The sequence below is a fragment of the Brachionichthys hirsutus genome, chromosome 3 (genome assembly GCF_040956055.1).
Source record: "Brachionichthys hirsutus isolate HB-005 chromosome 3, CSIRO-AGI_Bhir_v1, whole genome shotgun sequence".
Taxonomy (NCBI): Eukaryota; Metazoa; Chordata; class Actinopteri; order Lophiiformes; family Brachionichthyidae; genus Brachionichthys; species Brachionichthys hirsutus.
The window spans coordinates 8,280,725-8,300,917 of NC_090899.1; the positions used below are offsets into that span (position 1 = coordinate 8,280,725).

Below are 20,193 nucleotides of genomic sequence, written 5' to 3' on the forward strand. Positions count from 1 at the left end.
TGTTCCTTTATGTATTGGTGTAAATTTATAAAGCTCGACAACATCTTCAGGGTTCTTCACAGAGTGAGTATTTACTCTATGCAATAAATGTCAAAACGTCATAGCAGCTTTGCTGTAAATTAAATGAATGCTATTATTGAATGCTGGTTAACAAAATAATGTCTCTTATGATCAGATGAAGTTCCCAGGCCTCTTTCATTTTAGTGTCACATTGATTCTGGCCTCAAATTCAAAAGGTGGGCAACATATTAAGTTGATGTACTTATTGTACTTGCTTTTTGTGACGCGTGGCCTTTAATAGGCATGACTTCTGATTTGGCTTTGACGCAGGTCAACAATGGGATATAAATGTACCCAGAAACCTTTTCACCACACTGGGCTCAGATGTGACCATTCCATGTACTTTTACCTACCCGCCCGAGCATCACACCGAAGACGTTCAAGTGTTTTGGAAAAAGCCTGAGAGGAGCAACTTTCACATCAACGACAATGACAAAAATGCATTCATCTTTCACCCGAATAATACATTTGTGCTCGGAAAGTACAGAGGAAAGACCAAGCTCACAGGAAACGCAGCGGCAGGAAGCTGCTCTCTCATGATCCAAAATATCATGGAGAATGAACCAAATCTGTACATGAGAGTCATTGCCAATGGTGATCAGTACAGCTTCAGAAAGAAATCCGTTTCTATTTCTGTGCTTGGTAAGAGTTTTACTAAAACAATTGTATTCATATTTATACGTCAAAAACAGTATACATGAATGTGTTTCTCTCATATGGCCAGGTGCTACACAAGTTACTATTAAACCAGGTACAATCCATTTCATTATTTATTGTCATTCTAAATCATATCATTTCTATTTCCACAGTACCTGAATGTAATGTACCGGTACTAAATTATTATTGTTTTTCTTAGACAATACAAGTGACCCATCACCCAGCTACGAAACAAGTACAAGTAAGTTTAACATTTATACTGTTTCAGACCTGTGTTGAACTAATCTGTGCTTCAGAGATCGACTCTAACAGCAATCGTGATTTTTCTTCACAGGAACTCTGAGTCAGAGGATTACAACACATACAGTTATCTTTGCACCAGTCGCATCACTTCTGTTGATTGTTTTACTTTTCGTTGGAATTGCCTTTTGTATAAAGAAAAAAAGGTAAGTTCACACTTGGCTCAAATTTTCTGTGTTTCTCGTGAGCAGCAAATGTTACGCTTCTGACTCATGAATCTTGTGCAGATGTTTTTGTAACTCTCTACTCAAAAATGAGCTTTGTTTGTATCTCGAAACTCATTCCAAGACATTTATGCACGATTTTGAAATTTGGAAGCCAATTATGCAATAGAAAAAGAGGGAATTCTATTTTATAGTCACGCTTGTTAACACATCCCAAACTAATAAACGTCTTTGCACAGGTCGAAGTCTTCTGCCAGGAAGGAATCTGGATATTATGCAAATTTTAGCAGGGGGTCATCAAACCAAGTCAAGAGGTTTGTGTCACGATGATGCTCCATGTCTGCATCAGATTGGAATTCAGATATGATTATTAAGGCAGCACAGTGGTTTAGTAGGTATAGTGCTTTAAGTGAATTGGGCACACCGAAATTGCCCATAGCTATGAGTGGTTGTTTTTCCTTTGTGTGGCCCTGTGATGCACTGGCGACGCTTCCGGGGTGTACCCCACCTCTGGCCTGTAGAAAAGCTGGGACAGCAACACCCATGACCTGCATGAAGGATACAGCGGACATGAAGATGAATAAATATTATTACCAAATACAGTCATATATGTATATATGAGAAAAGTTAAAAATACAGTTAAAATTCTAATAGCTCAGTATTTAATAATAATAGACACTTGAAGACTAAAGAGGGATGCTTTGACTCTGGACTAGAAGATAACTGCAGACCACTTGCTGAAATAAGGACGTTTCTGATCTGCTGTTCATTATGTCTGATTCCAAACGGGTCTTCTTTGTTTTGTTTTTTCAGAGAAGCGTGTTTTGCACAACAGGGCAACAAGAAACTTTGTGAGCTGAAGGAAATTGATGAGCCTGTTTACATCAACTTAGAGGTGCAATACTGAGTAGTACCCTAATCAAAAGTGCTCTGTGGCGTTTGATAATAAAAGAAACACATTCTTTCTTGCACCGTTCAAAACATTTGTAAGGTTGATTTTGAAGTTTGGAAGCTGTAATGTTGTAATCATGCAACAGAGAAGCAATAAGCAAACAAACCAACTGCTCCACAGTGTTATTAAAGGTCTTAAACTCTGCTTGAACATTAAATGTGACAAAAATTGTCTCTCTGCAGGCTTCTTCAATTTGGACAGACCAAAGGATGCATCAGGCCGACCATATATATGCAAATATGGATCATCCAGAACAGGAAAGAAACTAGATCCAAAGTTCAATTTGGCTGGATTAAATGCTATGTTTTTGTGCAGCATTGCTTTTTACTTTCTATTATTACCATAGAGGTGATCACAACAATTATTCTATAATGGTAAGTCTTCTATAATGGTAAGTCTGTTAGGATTTTCAATGTCAAATTTCAACTTTAACTTTAGTCATTTTAAAAGTATTAGTATGTTATGCTGTTGAATTGCATTGTTATACTGAGAAGTGTGTCATTAAATTAAAAAGAACTGCATTAGCAAACATTTTATATTAAATCTTATTGTAAAAAAGTATTTGGAGTCACATATATGTACAAAACAAACTGGTTTGAGACCTTTTTGCTGTACTGTTACTAATGGATGGCATTTCAAACACACACTAAATTTGTGCAGTGTATTTTTATTGGATTGCTGATTTTCCATTGACAAGCATACTTTCAAGTATATGGATTTTAAGTTGATTTATTCAGTATTATTTTTAATTTAACCAAGATTTTAAAACAATCAGAGAAGCAAACATGAAACAAATGGATGTAAGCACAAGTTCATTGATACATGAAATTACAGGAGATGATAATCATAAAAATAAAAGCGTAATAAAAAAAGATCAAACCAAGGAAAATGTTAGAAATTAAGATGTAGAGGGACTGCATCTGCTCCTCCAGCAAATTCATCGATGTGGAATATTGGAATATATTGCATCATCCCAGTCAGACTGTGTAGAAGACAAGATCAGCACGTTACAAAATTTGATGCGATTTGACATAAAATATAATTACAGACTATTTTACATACCTCCATATTACCATATGCAGGATAATTAGCATAAATGCGGTCACAATTCTTATCTTCATAGCGCTTGTCTTTTCTAAGGACATAAAATCAGAAGAAAACATGGTGGGGGGGTGCTTTCTTTTTCACCACGCTGACCCACAGCATTATGCATCTTTGACAAGCAAACATAAATTTACAATGGTGTAAATAAGTGATACCTTTTTTGAGCATGATGAGGGAGCTCTGGATGTATGTTTCCACGAGTGGTGCTCATGTGAGATGTCGGTGGGGCTCCAGATCTCCTCCTACTGGCAGAATAATGCTATTTAAATTGAGGATGCTATTAACATCACGGACACTCACTCTCTAAACCGCAAACCTGAGCATTATGTACATGTTATGACACAAAATGAACAAAATATAAAAAGAAATATCAGGATGAATTATCTAGTCAATTCCATGTGCTTTTACTATTAGACATATTGCTGCTCTACACAAGGAAATAACTTTTTACTGCTCAAAAGATTTTTTCAAATTAATCACAGAGCTCAGATTTGCAGCAACTTACCATTTTTGAACAATTCCCATTACTATTAAAAGCATTAAAATCAGACCCGCTCCACCCGTGATGATGATAATATAAAGGCTCGGCATCTTACCTGTACAAACAGAAAACATGCTCTTTACCAATATACAATTTGTGCCAGCAGTCTTCAGGTGTATGTTATGTACGTCATGCATTTTGGAGATTTAAAAATCGTGCTTACTGTTAATAGGTAAAAAGAGAGTGAGGTTGGTTTTGCCCTGTGTGTTGTTAGCGACGCAGAGGACGAACTCATAGGATCCCAGCTCTACCTTGATTGTCCCCATGGTAACAGAGTCACGTTTCTCTACCTTGGTGCTTAGCAGGACTTTGCCATAAAGCATAAAGTGGACAGTGCTGGGAGGGTTGGATTCCACAATACAAACACATTCAGTTATATTTGCTTTTGTGGAGCAGGAAGATGCAGCTTTAATCTCAGGAGCATCTGAAAGGACAATGGATGGTTGCAGCATGATTACATCATTTAAATCTTAGATTTTACTTTAAGTATATATTTAGGGCCTGAGCATCCAAATACTGGTGGCCGACATGCAAATAATATTTTATTATGTGCAAACAAATATGCTGAAAACTTGTTGTTTTAATGAAATTAAATAACAGTGTCTAGCTTAGTTGAAAGGTGAAAGGAAAATCAAAATGTTTTCAGCACGTTGTTTCTGTGGTGAAAAATAAGATGAACAAAAGCAAGACAGAATTTTCTGTCTCAAAAGCAACCAGGTCAAACAGAGTCACTATGAATGAGGCTGTTTTTCCGCTGCAGATGAGTAAACCATGACTGTAAATCCCCTGATAGTGTCTGGAATCTGTTTGGAGAAGTTTTGAAAGCTGTGTTTGAATGTGTGTTGGCTAAAAAAAAAACCCCAAGCGTCACTATGTGACACGTGAATTCATGCTTATCTCGTTTATGTTTGAGCAAATCAAACATTATATTTTGACCACAAATTTCAATCATTGTATTTTACATTGTGAAGCAGTGTAAAATGAATCGTAAAGTGTTATCTGGAAGACTGATGAACATATTCTAAGTATCTGCAGTATCACCACCAGCCGTGCACACATACATTTGACTTTGACGACCTTGAATGCCTTTTGGTTCCATCCTCCCTTGTACGTTACGGTGCATTGCAGGGCCTTGCTGTCGTCAGCTCTTGTCGGGTGAAAGTTGAGGACAGACATCGTTCGCCACTGGCCACCTTCAAGCTGCTGTGACTGGGAATGCGTCTCACCCGAGAGACTCCACGTGATGGCAGGAGGAGAGGTGGGGCAGGTGTGAGACACAGAGCAGGATGCAGACGCACGTTGACCCTCTATTACGTCTTTCAAAGTGAAAGTGATGGGCCTTAGTTCACCTGTAACAACACATGGACACAGCATGAAAGTCAGTCGCAAAGATCACAAGGTTATCGTATTGCAAGTAATTGAGGGCGCATTTTTGGGTGGTTCAGAGAGCAATAAATCGTGAAACGCTTATTTTTATTTTTAAAACAATTTGAAAGCACTTGAATTGAAATTGTGTCTAAGGACAAGCAGCCAAAACACAGCACAGGAAGATGTACATAGCGATGTGAGAAAAGATCACTTCCTTTCGGTGCAACAACTTAACTTACTTGCTTTCCACAAAGGATTCACCACTAATCCAATTTAAATTTGAAATATAGTGACATCACAAATTCTAAGATTTTCACTCTCATTTCAAATCTGCATAACAATGGATTGAACACGTATAGGATTTGTGCAAATTGGTTGAAAATGAATTTATATTCAAAGCTATTTAAACTTTTTAAACAAACTTCATGTAAAGAAGAGAATTCCAAGAAAACATAGGCATTAACGTCAACTGCTGAAGTTATTTATATCACTTACTTTTCAGTATGATATAGATTGCCTTCTCATTGTAAGAATAGTTGTCGTAACCCGGTATTTCCACCCTGAAGTGAAACGGTCCTCCATCCCTCGGTTGAAGGGGATCGATCTTCAGTGAGCAGCTCTTCTGCCTGACGTCGCCCAGCAGACCTGTCCGATTCCGATACTGCTGCAAAATCTTAGTCTCAACTGGATGATATACGAGGTGGTGTTTCACATCGATCCACAAACCAGTGAACTGGGCGTTTCTGTCCGAATGGGGAAAATCAAACGAGCAGGGGATCACCACGCAAGATCCCAGAAGACCTTCAACTGAGGACGGCATTTCAATTGTCCAAGAAGAAGCTTCAGCTTGAGTCACTGTAGAGAGAAAACATAGAGGAAATGTGCATTTACGTCATGATCTACTGTATAGTGGGAATAACTCGACATACCTTTCAGGCTAAAGCACAGAAAACAAAGGATCAACTTTGAAGAGTTCATCTCGTCGTCTCGTTGTCAGACCTGACAGAATAAAGTTAGGACTTTAGGTGCTGCTGATGGGGCTCATCCATCAACGTTTCCAGGCTTGCACCGTGCAGCTGTCACTTCCTACTAGTGTGAAATGACTTATCGAGTTTCCACTTCACTTTAAATACGGTATACATCCACAATGTTGCACACAGAATACGAGCTTTGCCTCATAAGGCAAATAGTTTTAGATTAATTGTGTATATGTGGTTTGTGCTCTCCATTTCAACCATGATATTTTAATTAAGCCATTGTCCCCCACCCTGCAATTTGTTTCTCTAGGTTTTACTGTCATGAACAAAATATAATTTAGAGTGAAAAATGTCAGCTGTTGGATTTACTACGTTCTTCTGACTTCCTTCTTTGTCAATCATTGGAATCATTTAACAACTGTGACTTGGAATGGGTTTCAGTATTTGTTCATGTTGAACCATTTCATGAAACATGCACTCCCTCATCTCATCGATACTGACAAACAGCCGCCCTTACATATTTATAGCTGAAGACACGAATTAGTTCGAGGTGGAGGAAGTGGCGGTGACTAAACCCACAATTAAAACCACAGATCCCTTGCAAAGAATCAAAACCCAAAAACAGTGCGTGCTGGAAGGGCAAATGTATTTGTACAGCGAGACTGTTTACATCATAGTTACAAATCATATTTGCATCAAAGAGAGGACTTTAAAACACATTGTCAGCATCATTTCACAGAAGATTATTTCTGCTTTGACGCTAACAGCTGTTGAAGCTCTTGTGTGTGAGTTTTGCATGCTTGTTAATATAATATAAACAATAATATAAAAATATGCATGTTTAATCCTGTTTGACCAGATCACACCGGCAAAAAAAAGAAAAAGAATAAGAGAAGCAAGCGACCTTTGACACCTTCAGTTCACTTCCTCTTGGTGAATTCACGCAAACGGCAGCGTGCAGCGAGCAGAGGCGCTCTCTGACAGACCTCTCATGTTGCAGCGAAACAGGAAATGTTTCCAGTTCTGCAAATGTCACAATTGTTGTGCTCCTTTCATTGAGGTCCTGAATTGACCTCAGTAAATTCACGGTCCTTGATCTGCAACAAAAGCAGGGTTCAGCATTGCTCCGTTGCATGGGTGAAGTTTCTTGCTCGTCTGCGTGGTTAGGTCGATGTAACGGATCCTGCGATGGATGCGGACCTTTTTCACAGATGCATTTTGCTTTACTTTAACTCCCCAGGTATCCTCTTCGTACTTAGACAAATTGTCCTCCAGCTGGACAGTGTCCTCTTTCTGGTGACCCCAACAGAGTTTCTTGGGAAGAGGAGTGATGAAGCTGGTGGATGCTGAGTTACCCATCACAGGAAATGTGCTTGAATTGGAAGTTTGCAAATCTGTGAATCAGACATCAAGACATCTAAACATGTAACAAAAAGAAAAGCCTGCTGATCTGTAAACACAAGACGCAGAAAGAATCCATTTTTTTTACCTGGTTATTGTTATACATCAGAATGATGTTCTGGCTCGCTGCTGGTTCCAACCTCAAATGAGAGGATCCCTCACTTTTCAGCACGGGACAGGGCAGATTGCAGGCCTGCCCTATTCTGCCATCAATAGGGCAATTAATCTGAGGATGAGATTAAAGACAGGAACAATGCAGGCTTACCACTGCTGATTGGTGGATCTTACAGTGATTCTGTGTTCTCAGTTAGTTAATCACTCACCGGGAAATTCCTTCAATCCTAATTACACATCAACTCTAAGAAAGCCAGAATTTGATCTATGTTTCCTCCCTCACACTCAGAATAATATAAAGCATGAGTAAAAAGTATTTAATATTAAATTGTTGCAGAATCTGGGATCAATAAAAGTATTCTGATTCGAAGAGATTTGATTACAATCTCATGAATCAGGCGAGCCACACCAGTAAAACATTCAGACTCTCCTATTTACATTTATATTAAGACGCTTCAGGTCCTGATAAGGCAGCGTGTTGGTGCTTCTGCCTCACAGCAAGAAGGTTCTGGGTTTGACTCTGCCTCAGGATGTGGGACATTTGAACTTTGTTGCTTTATGAAAAGCATCTTTGTAACGTACAATAAGGATATATACAGTGTAACTTCTTTATTGTGTCTTATTTCATGTTGACAGTTTGTGAGAGTAATATACACTATCTGACAGAACATGTCCCTCATTAAACTCTGATGGATTATAATTGTAGATTTTGATGCTCATAGATTTATCAGTGCAGTTTTCTGTTGTTCTGTGTGAAGGCATGCGTTTCTGGAGTTAGTTCTTGATGACCGTCTGATGTTTGTGTCTTTTCTCTTCTGATCCTGTGAATGTCTTGGTGAGCAGATTAAAACGCCACAACACCAAACATAGTGCTGTATTTCCCACAAGAGCCTCAGTATGCATATTAGGCGCAGCTCATTAACACAATCACACGTCATCTAAGGGAGGAGGTCACAACCTTTGACCACACCTCCTGCTGATTTACACTGCACTAATGTCACAAGGACAAAGTCAGAGAAATTCTACATCGTGACTGTTTTCTCAAGCAGGTTTTATTATTCATGTATAAATTCTCATACCTGAATTTGCATTTATGTTGTTTTTCATCAGTTAAATCAAAATATTTCAAATTAATAAAAAAAAAACAAGTTATGACATTCATAACAAAAACATTGTTTTCCATTCTCCCTATTTTACTTCAGAGAAGTAGATAGCGCTCTTCCTGTATATAAAATCATTACTCTTATCTATCATTTAACGTGGAAAAAAGGCAACAAGAAATTGCATGGAACAAGACGCAAAGGCGAATATTACTAGCCTATTGGCTACACGTTCTTATTGATTACTCCAGCGATGCCGTCGTCTCCACCAGTTAAGAGAGGATGGCTGCAGAGACCAGCGGTGCCACAAGGAGCAGAAGGCGAGTTCTTGTGATGCTGGCACTGTTGCAGAAGTTACCCTGACAGCAGATCACTTGTCCTTCAAAGGCTGGTATGATGTCTCCAGCGCTCACATTTGGGCACATCTGGCTCGATGCACAGCCCTTCATTATCTTATTTTCACCTCCTGCAGAGACTGAGATGAGAAACAACATTTTTGTTATATATGCTCAATAAAAATACTCTGCACCGAGGATATATGTGGCACATTTGAATGTTTAATGCCTGAGGACCGCTACCTATTGCTGAGATGCAGTGGTCCTCATCACCCTCGCAGTTTAGCGTTTCAGTGCATGTTTTTCCATTGCAGTTATAGCACTTCCTACCATTGGGAATGGGGTTGTTAGGCTCTGTAACACAGAACATTGTTCATACTGTGAGAACAGAAAGAGAAGAAGGTTAAACCTGGAGCTTATCACTTTTCTATTACTATTACACACACACACACACACACACACACACACACACACACACGCCTGCATCAATACTCTATTTCATTTGTTTGATTAAATGTTTCATTGTTTGGTTCATTACCTGGTTAGCAGGATCATGCAAAACATTCTAGAATATGGATTTTAAGAATTCTTGGTTGAAAGATTGGATATGAAAAAAAACATTACATTTTTTGGGGCGATCCAGATTTTTTTAATTTTACTTACACTCCGAGATCAATCACATTAATTGTACAAAAGCTACAGAACAAATTTGTAGATACAAGAGATATGCTCTCTGTGGGGATCAATAGATTTGCTTGCACAAGTAAAGGCAACAAAAACAACTAGTGTAAACAGCTCTCTAGATACCAAAATGAATTGTATGTTACCAGGGGCCGGTTGAATGTTGCAGAGATCCGCGGTGCAACATTTGCTGGTAATTGCAGTTTTTGTAATTCCAAAGTTGACTGTGCCCTCAGTGCACTGCTCAGCCCCAACACATGATCTCATGTGTCGATCAGCAACTTTTGCACCAACTGGAATAAAAGGAAAAATTTGCAAATTGGGATAGTTCCATTGTTTTTGTATTTAAAATTAGAACAACGCGCCTCAAAATGTCATACCTTCGTATGAAGCGATTCTCATTACTGCACACTGAAAACCCTTTGAAGGGCATTCTTTCTCTGTGCCTGTGCAGCTTTCTGAGCCGACACACTCATAACATTTCAGGGTGGTAGCTAGTAAAACATAAAACTCAAGATAAGTTAACAATACAGTTTTTCTGTGCTAAGATTTGACAGAATATATGATCTTAAGTAACAGTATAGAAGCACTAATATGGTTAACTATAGGCAAAGGTATAAAAATGCTTTATTATGTATGAGACTCTTATTTAGGATTATTTGTTTTAACTATAACCAAAGAGAAACTGGCAAAATAATCTGTGCACCAACTTCAGGTGAATAAACAAAGCGCAACAGCAGTAACAAAAGTAAATTAACAAATTAGCATGTCAGATGTGGATGCGTTATGTCTGCAGCACTTTAAATCCCTCTTTCCAGACAAATAATGAAATAAGAACTTGCCTTTAGGAAGAAGCACAATTCCAAAGATCAAAATGAGGAGATGCATTTTGTGATAGCAGGACAAGCGGGTTTTGTTCCGATCTGTTTCTGTCTTCTGCTGTGCAGGAGTTATCTTCATCCACAGGCCACACCTTCATTCTTCTTTTGATGGCATGTGACCGTTTGTGTAGATGAATGGGGCTAGCTGGCAAGAAGACCTGGAATAGGTCTGTGCGGCAATATCATACAAACAGGAAAATAGGCTGATCTATCTGCAACAAACTGTTGCTGATGAGAGTTGCGGTTGTGGATACCAGTTAATCACAGGCGTAACATCTACTGACAAACATTCACATGCAACACTTAGAGTCACCAATTAATTTAAACGGCATGTGGGAGGAGGTTGCAGACACTGATGGGGAGCCCATGTTAGTTGTGCACTCCAATTTTTTTCCTTAGTATTAAAATATTCACAGAAAAAAATACATTGACAGAGGAAAATAAAGCAGAAATAATCCATTTTGCTGAAGATCTTTCTCCCTGAAGAAAATCCAAACATGAATGAAAACCACACATAAGAATTCTCACTAGAAGCCTTTAATTTCTGTTGAAATGACACTCCTTCCACTGATATGTTAAAGAAATGAAGTTTTAAACTATGTTTTTGTCTGAGAAAATATGTACACCACCACAAACCGAAACTGTGGTTCCAAAAGCCCACAGCCGACTAGAGCAGTTAAATAAGCTCGTCACACTTCCTTCTTGCTCACTGGCATTCTGCAGGTGTGGTTGCCGGGCGTTACGATTCCTGACAACAGGCGTTGTCAAATGATTGTCTGTGGACAGGAGGGTGGCGTTATTTCCTATCCAAAGTCAGTCATCACCTCTGGATAGGCCTCCATTTCCACTTGCTCCTCCTTGAGCTTGAAACCATCTGCAGTTTCAGAGCCATCTCTCTCGATGCGTGAGACGTTGAACGTTAGGAGAGGAGGCGGCTGTATTCAGAGAGGGCAGAGGACTTTTTTACCCCATCCCAGATCCGTGCTGCATAGTGAAACCTAGGGGGGGGGGATAATCATGTAAATCACAAACTGCAATCTACATCAAACCAGTTAGCATTTAACCCAAACTCCAGAAGACTTACTGATTAAATGCTAAATTGGGGCAGCCAAAAATCATCTCCATGATTTTTTCAGTTTTCTTTGAAAACGTGTGGAAGGAGAAAGCAAAAAAGTGCTGACTCAGCACATTTTGTCCGCTACTTTGAAAAGAAAAAAAAAGTGGTGACTTGCAGTAATTCTACCTTGAAAACTCACAAAGACTACAACTAAAAATACTACAAAGAAAACTGGAAAACAGAAAATGTGTGTGTTGTAATTTCATCACTTCTCGATAATGTTTTGTTGAGATGGGCCAACTTTTGTTTCTCTGTAATATGATCTCAGTTCTCTCACAGAAGAGTTTTTTTTTCAGCCCTGCTGGCAATAACCTCAATATCTCTGTCTGTTTCCTGTCTGTCTCTGGGTAATAAAATGATGAATAAACCTTAAATGTTCCCCCATCCCTGGTGGAATGCAGTCAAAGAAGGATGTTTACCAGTTCTTCTCAGTGAGGATGGTGTGTGACAGCTGACAGCGAGGCATGGCCAGAATTTGGCTGCGGAGCTTTGAAACCATGGTGGAGAAAGCAGGATGTCCTCTGTACCCCGGGAGCAGAGAGAAGAAGGGGTACGTTCCCGCGCCTTAACACAGCACAAGAGAATATTCTCATCCAACACAATTAAATGGAGGACATTTTGCATTTCTCCACCTGTGAGGATAAATTCTCTATAACCTGCTTTAGTCAGATTATCCTCCGCTTCATTCTCCTGCACAGGAAGGAGAAACATGTTGACTTCAGTAGCCAGATAGTCCTGTCCCAGGCCAGGGAAGATATTGCAATCCAACATGGACAATGTTCCTATAAACAGATTGTGTGTTATTTAAGCTCAGCTTCAAACATGAACATATTTATGTATTTAGAGAAAATCTGTGTATTTGTTTTTACCTTTGTATTTGAGATGAGAGTGGGCCATTAATTTATCCGTGACCATGTGCATATTTTTCACATTGCTGGGGCAGAAATCGTCCCGTCTGGCCTTATTCTGAATGAACACTGGGGAGGAGAGGCTAAGATTTCAATATTATTGTACCCGTTTGAAGTCTAGGTTGTGTATAACTGTATAACAAAAAGCCCTCACCTATATGAGGGTAGTACTCTGCACCATCCTCACTGCCTGAGGTCCCAGTGCTGTCATGGCTTGCAGAAGGAGTGGAGGGTTTACACATCTCTGCAGTCTGAAGAAACCTATCCACAAACACGACGTGAACCTTTAACATGGTACTAGCATCCACATCAATGAAAAGCAGCTGCAGACGTCGGGTCACCGCCTATGGTTTCAAAGCAGCAATGATAATACCATGGTGTATATATATATACCGTATATATATTAGCAGTGAGGTATTTAGTAAAATCTACTCTTCAATATTCCCCTGAGTGCATAGTAGTGCTTTTATTAAAAGTGTATTTACTGAGGATATTACATTCTCCCCACATGCCTTATGGTCATAGAGGTACTGTGTAGTCGTGAGTACTTTGAACGCGATGGATAAATACTTTTATGAGTGGTTCTCATTAAGTTTGGTCAGGGGTCGGGGAAGAAGATTACATTTTGGAGTGGATTTGGAAAAAGGGGCAGATCAAGGTATTTTTTCTTCATTATCTAACATTGTGAAATGAAGGCGCAGTTGGAGGAGATATACTACATGCTAGTTCCTGCTAGTTCCTGCTAGCTTTAAGTTATTAAAGTTTTTAACATGCGCTTCATATTATTGTCCAGAACAAATAATGGTGTAGATGACTGGCTCAGCATATTATACGAGTACAAATCTATGTCCAACGTGTACAATTATTGCCAACAAGGCCAAAGGAAATAAAAACATAACAGAGCTTATGAAATAACAGACAAATATCCTCTCGAGATACAAGACGGAATGCTCGACATTCCTGCAGCAAATGATCGTCACAGCGTAACTGGGAGCTACTCGCTTCTTTTATTCTGTGAATCTAGGCAGCAAGTGTACCGCGGATTCACCATGAGTAAGAACCAACCTGTAAAGGTTTAGGTCGGTGAACCAGTCTTGGACCACAATGACCACATGGCACACAGTAAAGAGGAACGCAGCGATCTGAAGAGACTGTGGGCGGATGACATACACAGGTTACATGTGAAACATCGATATGTCCTCTAAACTTCCATTAAATAATATTCACCACTGGATCAATAAAATGAGATACACTTTATCCTATTTTGTGAAATTATTCTTTGTTAAATTGAACCCATAAAACGTTGGTTGATATTAAAGCAGGCTACTAACCTGCATCTCAACATAAAAATGAGGAAGGTTGTACTCTGGAGGTAACTTCCGATCATTGTTGATGAGGTGATCAAGAATAGATGGGCTGAGAATTGGCTGAAAAAGAATCAAGACATTTTCAACTTTTCAGTATAATTCCAACTTTTTCTATTCCAGTGTGACATTTACATTCAAAACTCACAATTTGCTTATGTTCTGACAAAACTCTTTTTTTTTTTTAATACTCCAGAAAATAAAGCAAAACAATTGCATGTCTGTAAAACTCAATTCCAACCTGTGTGTCCAGGAAGATGACTCTCTCCTGTGTGATAAAGAAATCAATGCCGGAGCTCTGGTTTCCTCCTCTTTCCTGGATTTCTTGAGTCTGGGCTCGGAATACATAACACCTGTGCAAACAAACAGAATAGAAGAGAGTTGTTATTGTTTTTTAGCATGTTTACAGGTACTTAGCATACAGGTCAAATGGAATCCTGGTGCAGCTCTTAGAAATCTTTGGAAAACGTAAAAAGCTCAAGCTTCACATCATGAAAGTAGAAGCCTGCAATGGTGATCTCCTCTCCTCAAACAATGTCTTGACTTTAAGGCCTCCTGACCTCTGATCTTCCTCGGGGGTATTGGCAGATAATAATGACATGATTGTAGATTTCCCAGCTCCCTGTAGACCAATGACGCCCACCACCAGCATATCTGTCTGGTCCCTGAGATACTGCAACACAAAACAACAAAACACTTCTCTTAAAATGCACATGCACTATATTTAAAACATCAAAACCCTAACTTTCATGCAAAAGCTCCACACTCAACTTATAATTAACATCAGCTCACCTCCATGGCGCTGTCACACCAATTCATCTGATCGTCCACGAGTTTTATGCTGTGCTTCATCTTCTCCGGAGGAAGTAGTTTAGACTGGCCAACCATGGCTGGAAGTTACATTAAAAAAAAAAAAAGTATTGAAATGTTTCATTTGGCCACATTCAGTCCATCTAAATGGAACATCTCTCAATAATATCGTTACTGACATTTACAGTAGAACAAAACGTCTCTTTTTAAGGTAAACTGTGAAAACTAACGGTCCACATTGCTGCTGGATGCAGAAGCACTCATCCCCCTGTTCTGGATCTGGTAAACGGGCTGAGTCGGACGCTGCCCTTCCTTCTCCATCTTGGATGATGCGGGACCGGAGGGCTGAGACGCCACATCTGGAGGTGTCCCCGGCTTTCCCCCATCGTCTCGTGCCTTCATTAGCATAATGGGCTTTTCCAGAACTGCAACTCCACTGCCATGTGGATTCTGTGAGGGCTTGGCCTTGAAAAGGATTTAGCAGATCAAGTCTATTGATCAAATGAGCTGAGCGGTAGAGGAGCGTAACGGAGGCAGAAACACACCTCAGGTATCGAATGGATTGTACTTGCATTTGCAAACATTAAACACAGAAATCTAGTCGAGCAGGCCAACATACTCTCTCTCCCGGGGGTTTTGCTAGAATGATGGGGGTCTTTTGAATGACTGGACCAGGTGGATCTTCACTCCCATCCTGAGCAACCAGAAGTAAAGAGGGGGTTACAGAAGGAAGGTTAGATGATGAAACGAGCCCGACCTCCTCGGTGTTTGCATTACCCTTCGTTCTCTCGGTTGGTATTCTCGATCCCGACTTGGTCCAGAAAGGTTCTGACCTGGAAGCCCGACATCTCCTCGGCGTCGCCTTCTCCTGCGTCCTTGGCCGTACATTCCCGGCTGGCTGTGGCCGGACTCCGACATGTCGCTGACGCTGCTCGGCTAAAACGGTACCGGTGATGCCAAAGGAAAGCACAGTAACGAGAGCACGCCCCTCCGAGCAGGACTAAGTTACGGTAACGATACTTTCCGTAGATTACATTCAGCTATGAACTTTGTGGCCTTTCTTTCACGTTTTTGTTACATCGTTACTTCGTTACTGCTGAAGCAAATACGATGATAAATCGGACTAAAGCGTTTCGTCTCTACAGGCTGTGCTTTCCTCGAGTGCGCTTGTTTGTGTAATCCGGAGTGAACGTTAACGCGGAACATTGAAGCGGTGGAGACATTTTCACGCGCTGAATATAACTCCACCCGCTTAGAACTGCCCCTGCATATAATCAAACGTATCTAGTACACCAGGTAAAAGAAGTCGATGAGAAACATTATGATGATATTTCTAGTTCCGCCACTGAAATATCATTCCGACTTTCAACCTCGCCAATGTCTATATTTCCCAGCCTGATTCATAAAGAAGAACCAATTATTGATTAGCTATGTTCTCTATTTTATTTGCCGGCACAATAACATACAATATTACTGTCTGGAACCTATTTACAATATGACGTCTGACGCAGTCCGACGCAGCAGAACACACCGTGTCACGTGACTGTCACGTCGATACAAATGCATTCTGGGAGATACATATCTTTGTCTTCCGGTTCGGAAGCGGAAAAGGAATAGCTATGGGCGGAGCAGGGTGCGGGGACGCCATCAACAATGCGTCGGAATCTACAAATATAACATTTGAGAGTTTTTCGCTGTAAAATGGGCCCGATCATGTCTGTATCGTTGCCCTGTTTACGTTTACTTCCTCCACGAATCTGGACGGAATATTATCATTAGGGGCTGTTATGATTTCCGAAAGCTGTTATATTGATGCTATCGGTAGTAAGTGATCGTATTAGCATCTGTTTTGGAGGCGTTAGATTATTCCCGTGTGATCTGAGCTGGAGGCGATCGCTTGAGTTCTCTGCTTCTGATCAGAGGTGAGTACATTTCCGTTGTGAACGTGAAAACATCGTTTCCTTTCATCGCTTAGACCCAACCTTCCGTCACAGATGACAGTGTGGGCTGTAGGAGCTGCAGTCTCCCGAACGTGGACGTAATGTTAAACTTACTAGAGCTAGAATTATCTCATTTTGTCTAAAAGTAGCCAATAAAAATAAAAAAAGCTACTAAATTATACTAAAATGTGTCTGTTTTAAGGCTGTGTCCATTTGTCAATATGCTAACATGTTATTTTTTTTACTTTGTGTGTGTGTAATAGCAATGCTTACATTTTCTAATTTATGAATAAATCTTATTTTTGTAGGTGTTGAGTTTTAAACAATAGTGAAAGTATTGGAGGTGCTACACAGAGTCAGATCACTAAAGTTCTGAAATTATGTATTTATGTAATTATGTATGAATCTTCATTTTAAGACTAAATTGTTGTATTGCTGTGATGCCTGTATTAAATCTTTATTATGGAATTATTCCCAAACACCTTTTGAAGTCATTCTACCCCGTGTGCTTTACTGCAGGCCAGCCGGAGATCGTCTTGCCCAGGTTCTTATGTCTGAAGACTCCATCGCGGAGGATGATTGGCGTGTATCCACAAAGCGGAAATATTGGGAATGTGGCAAACGTTTGATTTTGCACCACAAAATCCATAATATCAACACGACTTGCCACATTTGCTTCATCACAAGTTACTCTCCGATGCTCGACGTCTCTCTCCAAGTACCTGGATAATACGCACTCATCACTCTTGCTGGAATGTGTGGGAATTGAACAAGTATGCAGAGACACTTCGCATTGGCTTAGCATCAATTCAAGAGGCACCTACTTTAATTCTTACTGTCAAATACCAGAGTCAGAACCCGTGACATGCTTCCGCATCAGAAGACTTTAGGAGAAAGTACGCATTCAAAGCCAAGACCTCAAGGGATTGAGATGAAGCCCGGGACGTCTCAGAACAGCATGGAGTGTGGAGTGGGTGAAGATGGTAAGGCTAAGGTGGAACGTGATTGTGAGAAGGCAGACGATTCAACAAGCTCTGAATCCGAGGACAAGAAAAAAACTGGAGATTTGAGTCCCGATGATCCAGAATCGGACGGTGGCTCGAACTCAAGTTCCACCGATTGTTCCAGTGACTCATCTTATTCTCTGCGCTCTAAGAAAAAGAGAGTAGTCCATCGATTTGCTAAGAGTTTAATGTGTGCTAGGTGTGGGAAAGGGCCCTTTAGGTCGATGAAGCTCCATTTGCTGCACTGCAGTGGCGTAAGGGTGAAATATCAGTGTACGCTGTGCAAGGAGTTCTTCCAGACTGAGAAGTCTCTCAATGAGCACTACATGCCTCTGTACACTTGTGATGTCTGCGGCCAGATTTTCTCAAACGAGAACTCGTACAAACACCACCAGTGTCCGAAAGGAAACAAGTCGCCTTTGGTGCTCTTTTGTTCCAACTCGATGCCGCAAGCGTGTAACGTGTGCAAGACATTTTTCACCTCCGAAAAAAATTTGCTAAACCATTTCACCAAAGCGCACACCTCAGTGGTCAGCACGAAGGTGTGCATCATCACCAACCCGTCGGTATTAACTGACAGGAAGGTTCCGCCTGGTGTCCTCGGCACCGCGGTCCAGTCGGCAGCCAGCAGTCCAAATGTAGTCAACCAGATCGTTAACGGCAAGCTTCATGTTGGTCTCGACGGCAACGGCGGGTCGCTGCCCACCGTCGTGAAAGCCAGCCCCTCCTCTCACATGGCCACCTCCCCCGACCCGAGCAAACCTGTCCCGATGTATTTGGTGTCCGCCACTACATCAGGGAAAGACGGCACCAAAGGTGATCCGGCCAACCAGCCCGTAAGCCATCGTTCACCTGCAGACCCTGAGGTCTCTGGCCCCGCCCCCCCACCAATGCCCACTATCATGGCCATGTTTGAGAACGCTAGTCACGATCTGGCTTTGGTGAAACGCATGAGCACGGGATGGCGCTCAAAGGCGCCTCACCCTTGCAGGCAGTGCGGCGCCATTTTACGGCAGCCTTCCTTCATCATCAGTCACCGGTACCTCCACAGAGGCCCCCGCTCGCACCGTTGCCACTGCGGCCGAGCGTTCAGGCACCGGCTGCATCTCCTGCGGCATTGTGTTCAGCATGCAGAGACCATTACCTACATCTGTGTCGGCTGCGGAGAGACTTTCACAGGCGCAAAGCTCCTGGCTGAACACATGAGGGGCAAGTCACGCAAGAAGTCCTGTTCTGGGCAGAAGTATAAAGGCAAAGTTAAGAGAAAATGCAAAACGCCCTTTATATGTGACTGTGGACAACTTTTTTTCAGGCCTTCCGCTTACATATGGCATCAACTTAGAAACAGGGCAACGTTGCTGCAGTTGAAGAAGCCCTTGAAATGATGGCAGAAACAGAGGAGATGTATTTCCATGTGCTCCCTGCTTAGTGTTGAATCACAAAAGATCTTTCACAAGTATCAAAAATTGTCTTTTTTCTTTATATATTATAGATATAATCAAATCATACTCGTATTCATTTTAATGGTTATTAATTGTAAGTACAGATTGTTGCTCTTGTTTTCACTGTGTGCAAATAATATGTAAGGAACACTGAGTTCCTTTGAAAACATGCCAGAGTCCACAGATAACTTTTTTCTGTATTGGATTATTTGACACCCCCCCCCCCCCCCCCCCAAGTGCATCCTTAATTGTGAGTACTCTTGGATTTTGACTTTGTTTTCTGTTAAGACTTTTTACAGCTGATATAAATGTGTTGCTCTGAGACATTATTGGTGTCTCCGGATTTAATCTGTAAATCACATGACTTTAAAAAAAAGTTTGTTCATATAAATAAACATTTTAATGTAGTTTACTTCATGGGTGTCACTAGAGGGCGCTGTTGGGTTGATAAAAGATGAGCCGAACAATCTTAAATGTCAACAGTTATATCCATTTCATTTGATACACTCTCAGACTTCAACAGTTAAATAAATGTTTCTTCTCACGAGGCTTGTATCGAGGTTTAGTTTCTGTCGGTTGAGCGTTTGAACAGCATTTCATTCATAAATTTACTCAGACAACAGAAAAGCAGCACATTGAGGAATTAGTAGATGCTGAGTTACACTGAATATGCCTGATTTCAATCAATTGAGTCGGTAACTTAAATTAGTGACAAAAAAGAACTAAAACAATGCAAGGAATAAAATGTCAAAGTTCATAACTTGGTCCACATGAATAAGGCAGTAATGGTAATGGAATCCCTCAATGAAACCTCAGCGCCTCCCCCCGACAGTAAGGGTTAAAAGGCCTTCCACAACCTGGAGATAAATGTTCCTCGTCTGGCATTACAAATATAACTGCTGAAAAATAAGACAGATTTTCCAGAAGTCACTGATACTCTGACAGTGAATGTAAGTCTTTACAGCTCTGAGCC

The 20,193-nt window shown here is 40.7% G+C and overlaps 4 protein-coding genes across 4 annotated transcripts; 1 reads left to right on the forward strand and 3 right to left on the reverse strand.

Moving 5' to 3' along the window:
* Positions 1-3,110: 3,110 nt before the first annotated feature.
* Positions 3,111-6,124, reverse strand: LOC137914923 (myelin-associated glycoprotein-like). Its single transcript, XM_068758414.1, has 4 exons — positions 6,076-6,124; positions 5,642-6,001; positions 5,005-5,127; positions 3,111-3,115 (listed from the first exon to the last, which is right to left on the reverse strand). The coding sequence occupies exons 1-4, from the start codon at positions 6,122-6,124 to the stop codon at positions 3,111-3,113; spliced, it is 537 nt and encodes a 178-aa protein (XP_068614515.1).
* A 2,886-nt stretch (positions 6,125-9,010) lies between these two features.
* LOC137911826 (urokinase plasminogen activator surface receptor-like) lies at positions 9,011-10,642 on the reverse strand. Its single transcript, XM_068756194.1, has 5 exons — positions 10,597-10,642; positions 10,135-10,248; positions 9,901-10,047; positions 9,317-9,427; positions 9,011-9,213 (listed from the first exon to the last, which is right to left on the reverse strand). Exons 1-5 carry the CDS (start codon positions 10,640-10,642, stop codon positions 9,011-9,013), a joined length of 621 nt encoding a protein of 206 aa, XP_068612295.1.
* A 523-nt stretch (positions 10,643-11,165) lies between these two features.
* Positions 11,166-15,752, reverse strand: smg9 (SMG9 nonsense mediated mRNA decay factor). Its single transcript, XM_068756135.1, has 13 exons — positions 15,612-15,752; positions 15,454-15,528; positions 15,065-15,299; positions 14,817-14,914; positions 14,585-14,697; positions 14,266-14,377; positions 13,992-14,087; positions 13,726-13,811; positions 12,815-12,921; positions 12,622-12,729; positions 12,409-12,534; positions 12,172-12,316; positions 11,166-11,633 (listed from the first exon to the last, which is right to left on the reverse strand). Exons 1-13 carry the CDS (start codon positions 15,750-15,752, stop codon positions 11,555-11,557), a joined length of 1,521 nt encoding a protein of 506 aa, XP_068612236.1. The 3' UTR covers positions 11,166-11,554.
* A 2,250-nt stretch (positions 15,753-18,002) lies between these two features.
* Positions 18,003-19,163, forward strand: si:dkey-79d12.4 (zinc finger protein 836). The gene has a single exon (XM_068758424.1). It carries the CDS (start codon positions 18,003-18,005, stop codon positions 19,161-19,163), a length of 1,161 nt encoding a protein of 386 aa, XP_068614525.1.
* Positions 19,164-20,193: the final 1,030 nt, after the last annotated feature.

What these genes read in the sequence shown, in the direction of transcription:
- si:dkey-79d12.4 (XM_068758424.1), top strand. Translation starts at nt 18,003, where the DNA reads ATGAAGCTCCATTTGCTGCACTGCAGTGGCGTAAGGGTGAAATATCAG.
- LOC137914923 (XM_068758414.1), bottom strand. Translation starts at nt 6,124, where the DNA reads ATGAACTCTTCAAAGTTGATCCTTTGTTTTCTGTGCTTTAGCCTGAAA. An exon ending in TCTGTGCTTTAGCCTGAAAG is followed by an intron (nt 6,002 to 6,075) that starts GTATGTCGAGTT and finishes TTCTCTCTACAG; the next exon opens with TGACTCAAGCTGAAGCTTCT. An exon ending in AATCTATATCATACTGAAAA is followed by an intron (nt 5,128 to 5,641) that starts GTAAGTGATATA and finishes GTGTTGTTACAG; the next exon opens with GTGAACTAAGGCCCATCACT.
- LOC137911826 (XM_068756194.1), bottom strand. Translation starts at nt 10,642, where the DNA reads ATGCATCTCCTCATTTTGATCTTTGGAATTGTGCTTCTTCCTAAAG. An exon ending in AATTGTGCTTCTTCCTAAAG is followed by an intron (nt 10,249 to 10,596) that starts GCAAGTTCTTAT and finishes ATGTTTTACTAG; the next exon opens with CTACCACCCTGAAATGTTAT. An exon ending in CCACTGCATCTCAGCAATAG is followed by an intron (nt 9,214 to 9,316) that starts GTAGCGGTCCTC and finishes TTCTCATCTCAG; the next exon opens with TCTCTGCAGGAGGTGAAAAT.
- smg9 (XM_068756135.1), bottom strand. Translation starts at nt 15,752, where the DNA reads ATGTCGGAGTCCGGCCACAGCCAGCCGGGAATGTACGGCCAAGGACGC. An exon ending in ATCCAGCAGCAATGTGGACC is followed by an intron (nt 14,915 to 15,064) that starts GTTAGTTTTCAC and finishes TGTAACTTCCAG; the next exon opens with CCATGGTTGGCCAGTCTAAA. An exon ending in GGTGTGACAGCGCCATGGAG is followed by an intron (nt 14,698 to 14,816) that starts GTGAGCTGATGT and finishes TTTGTGTTGCAG; the next exon opens with TATCTCAGGGACCAGACAGA.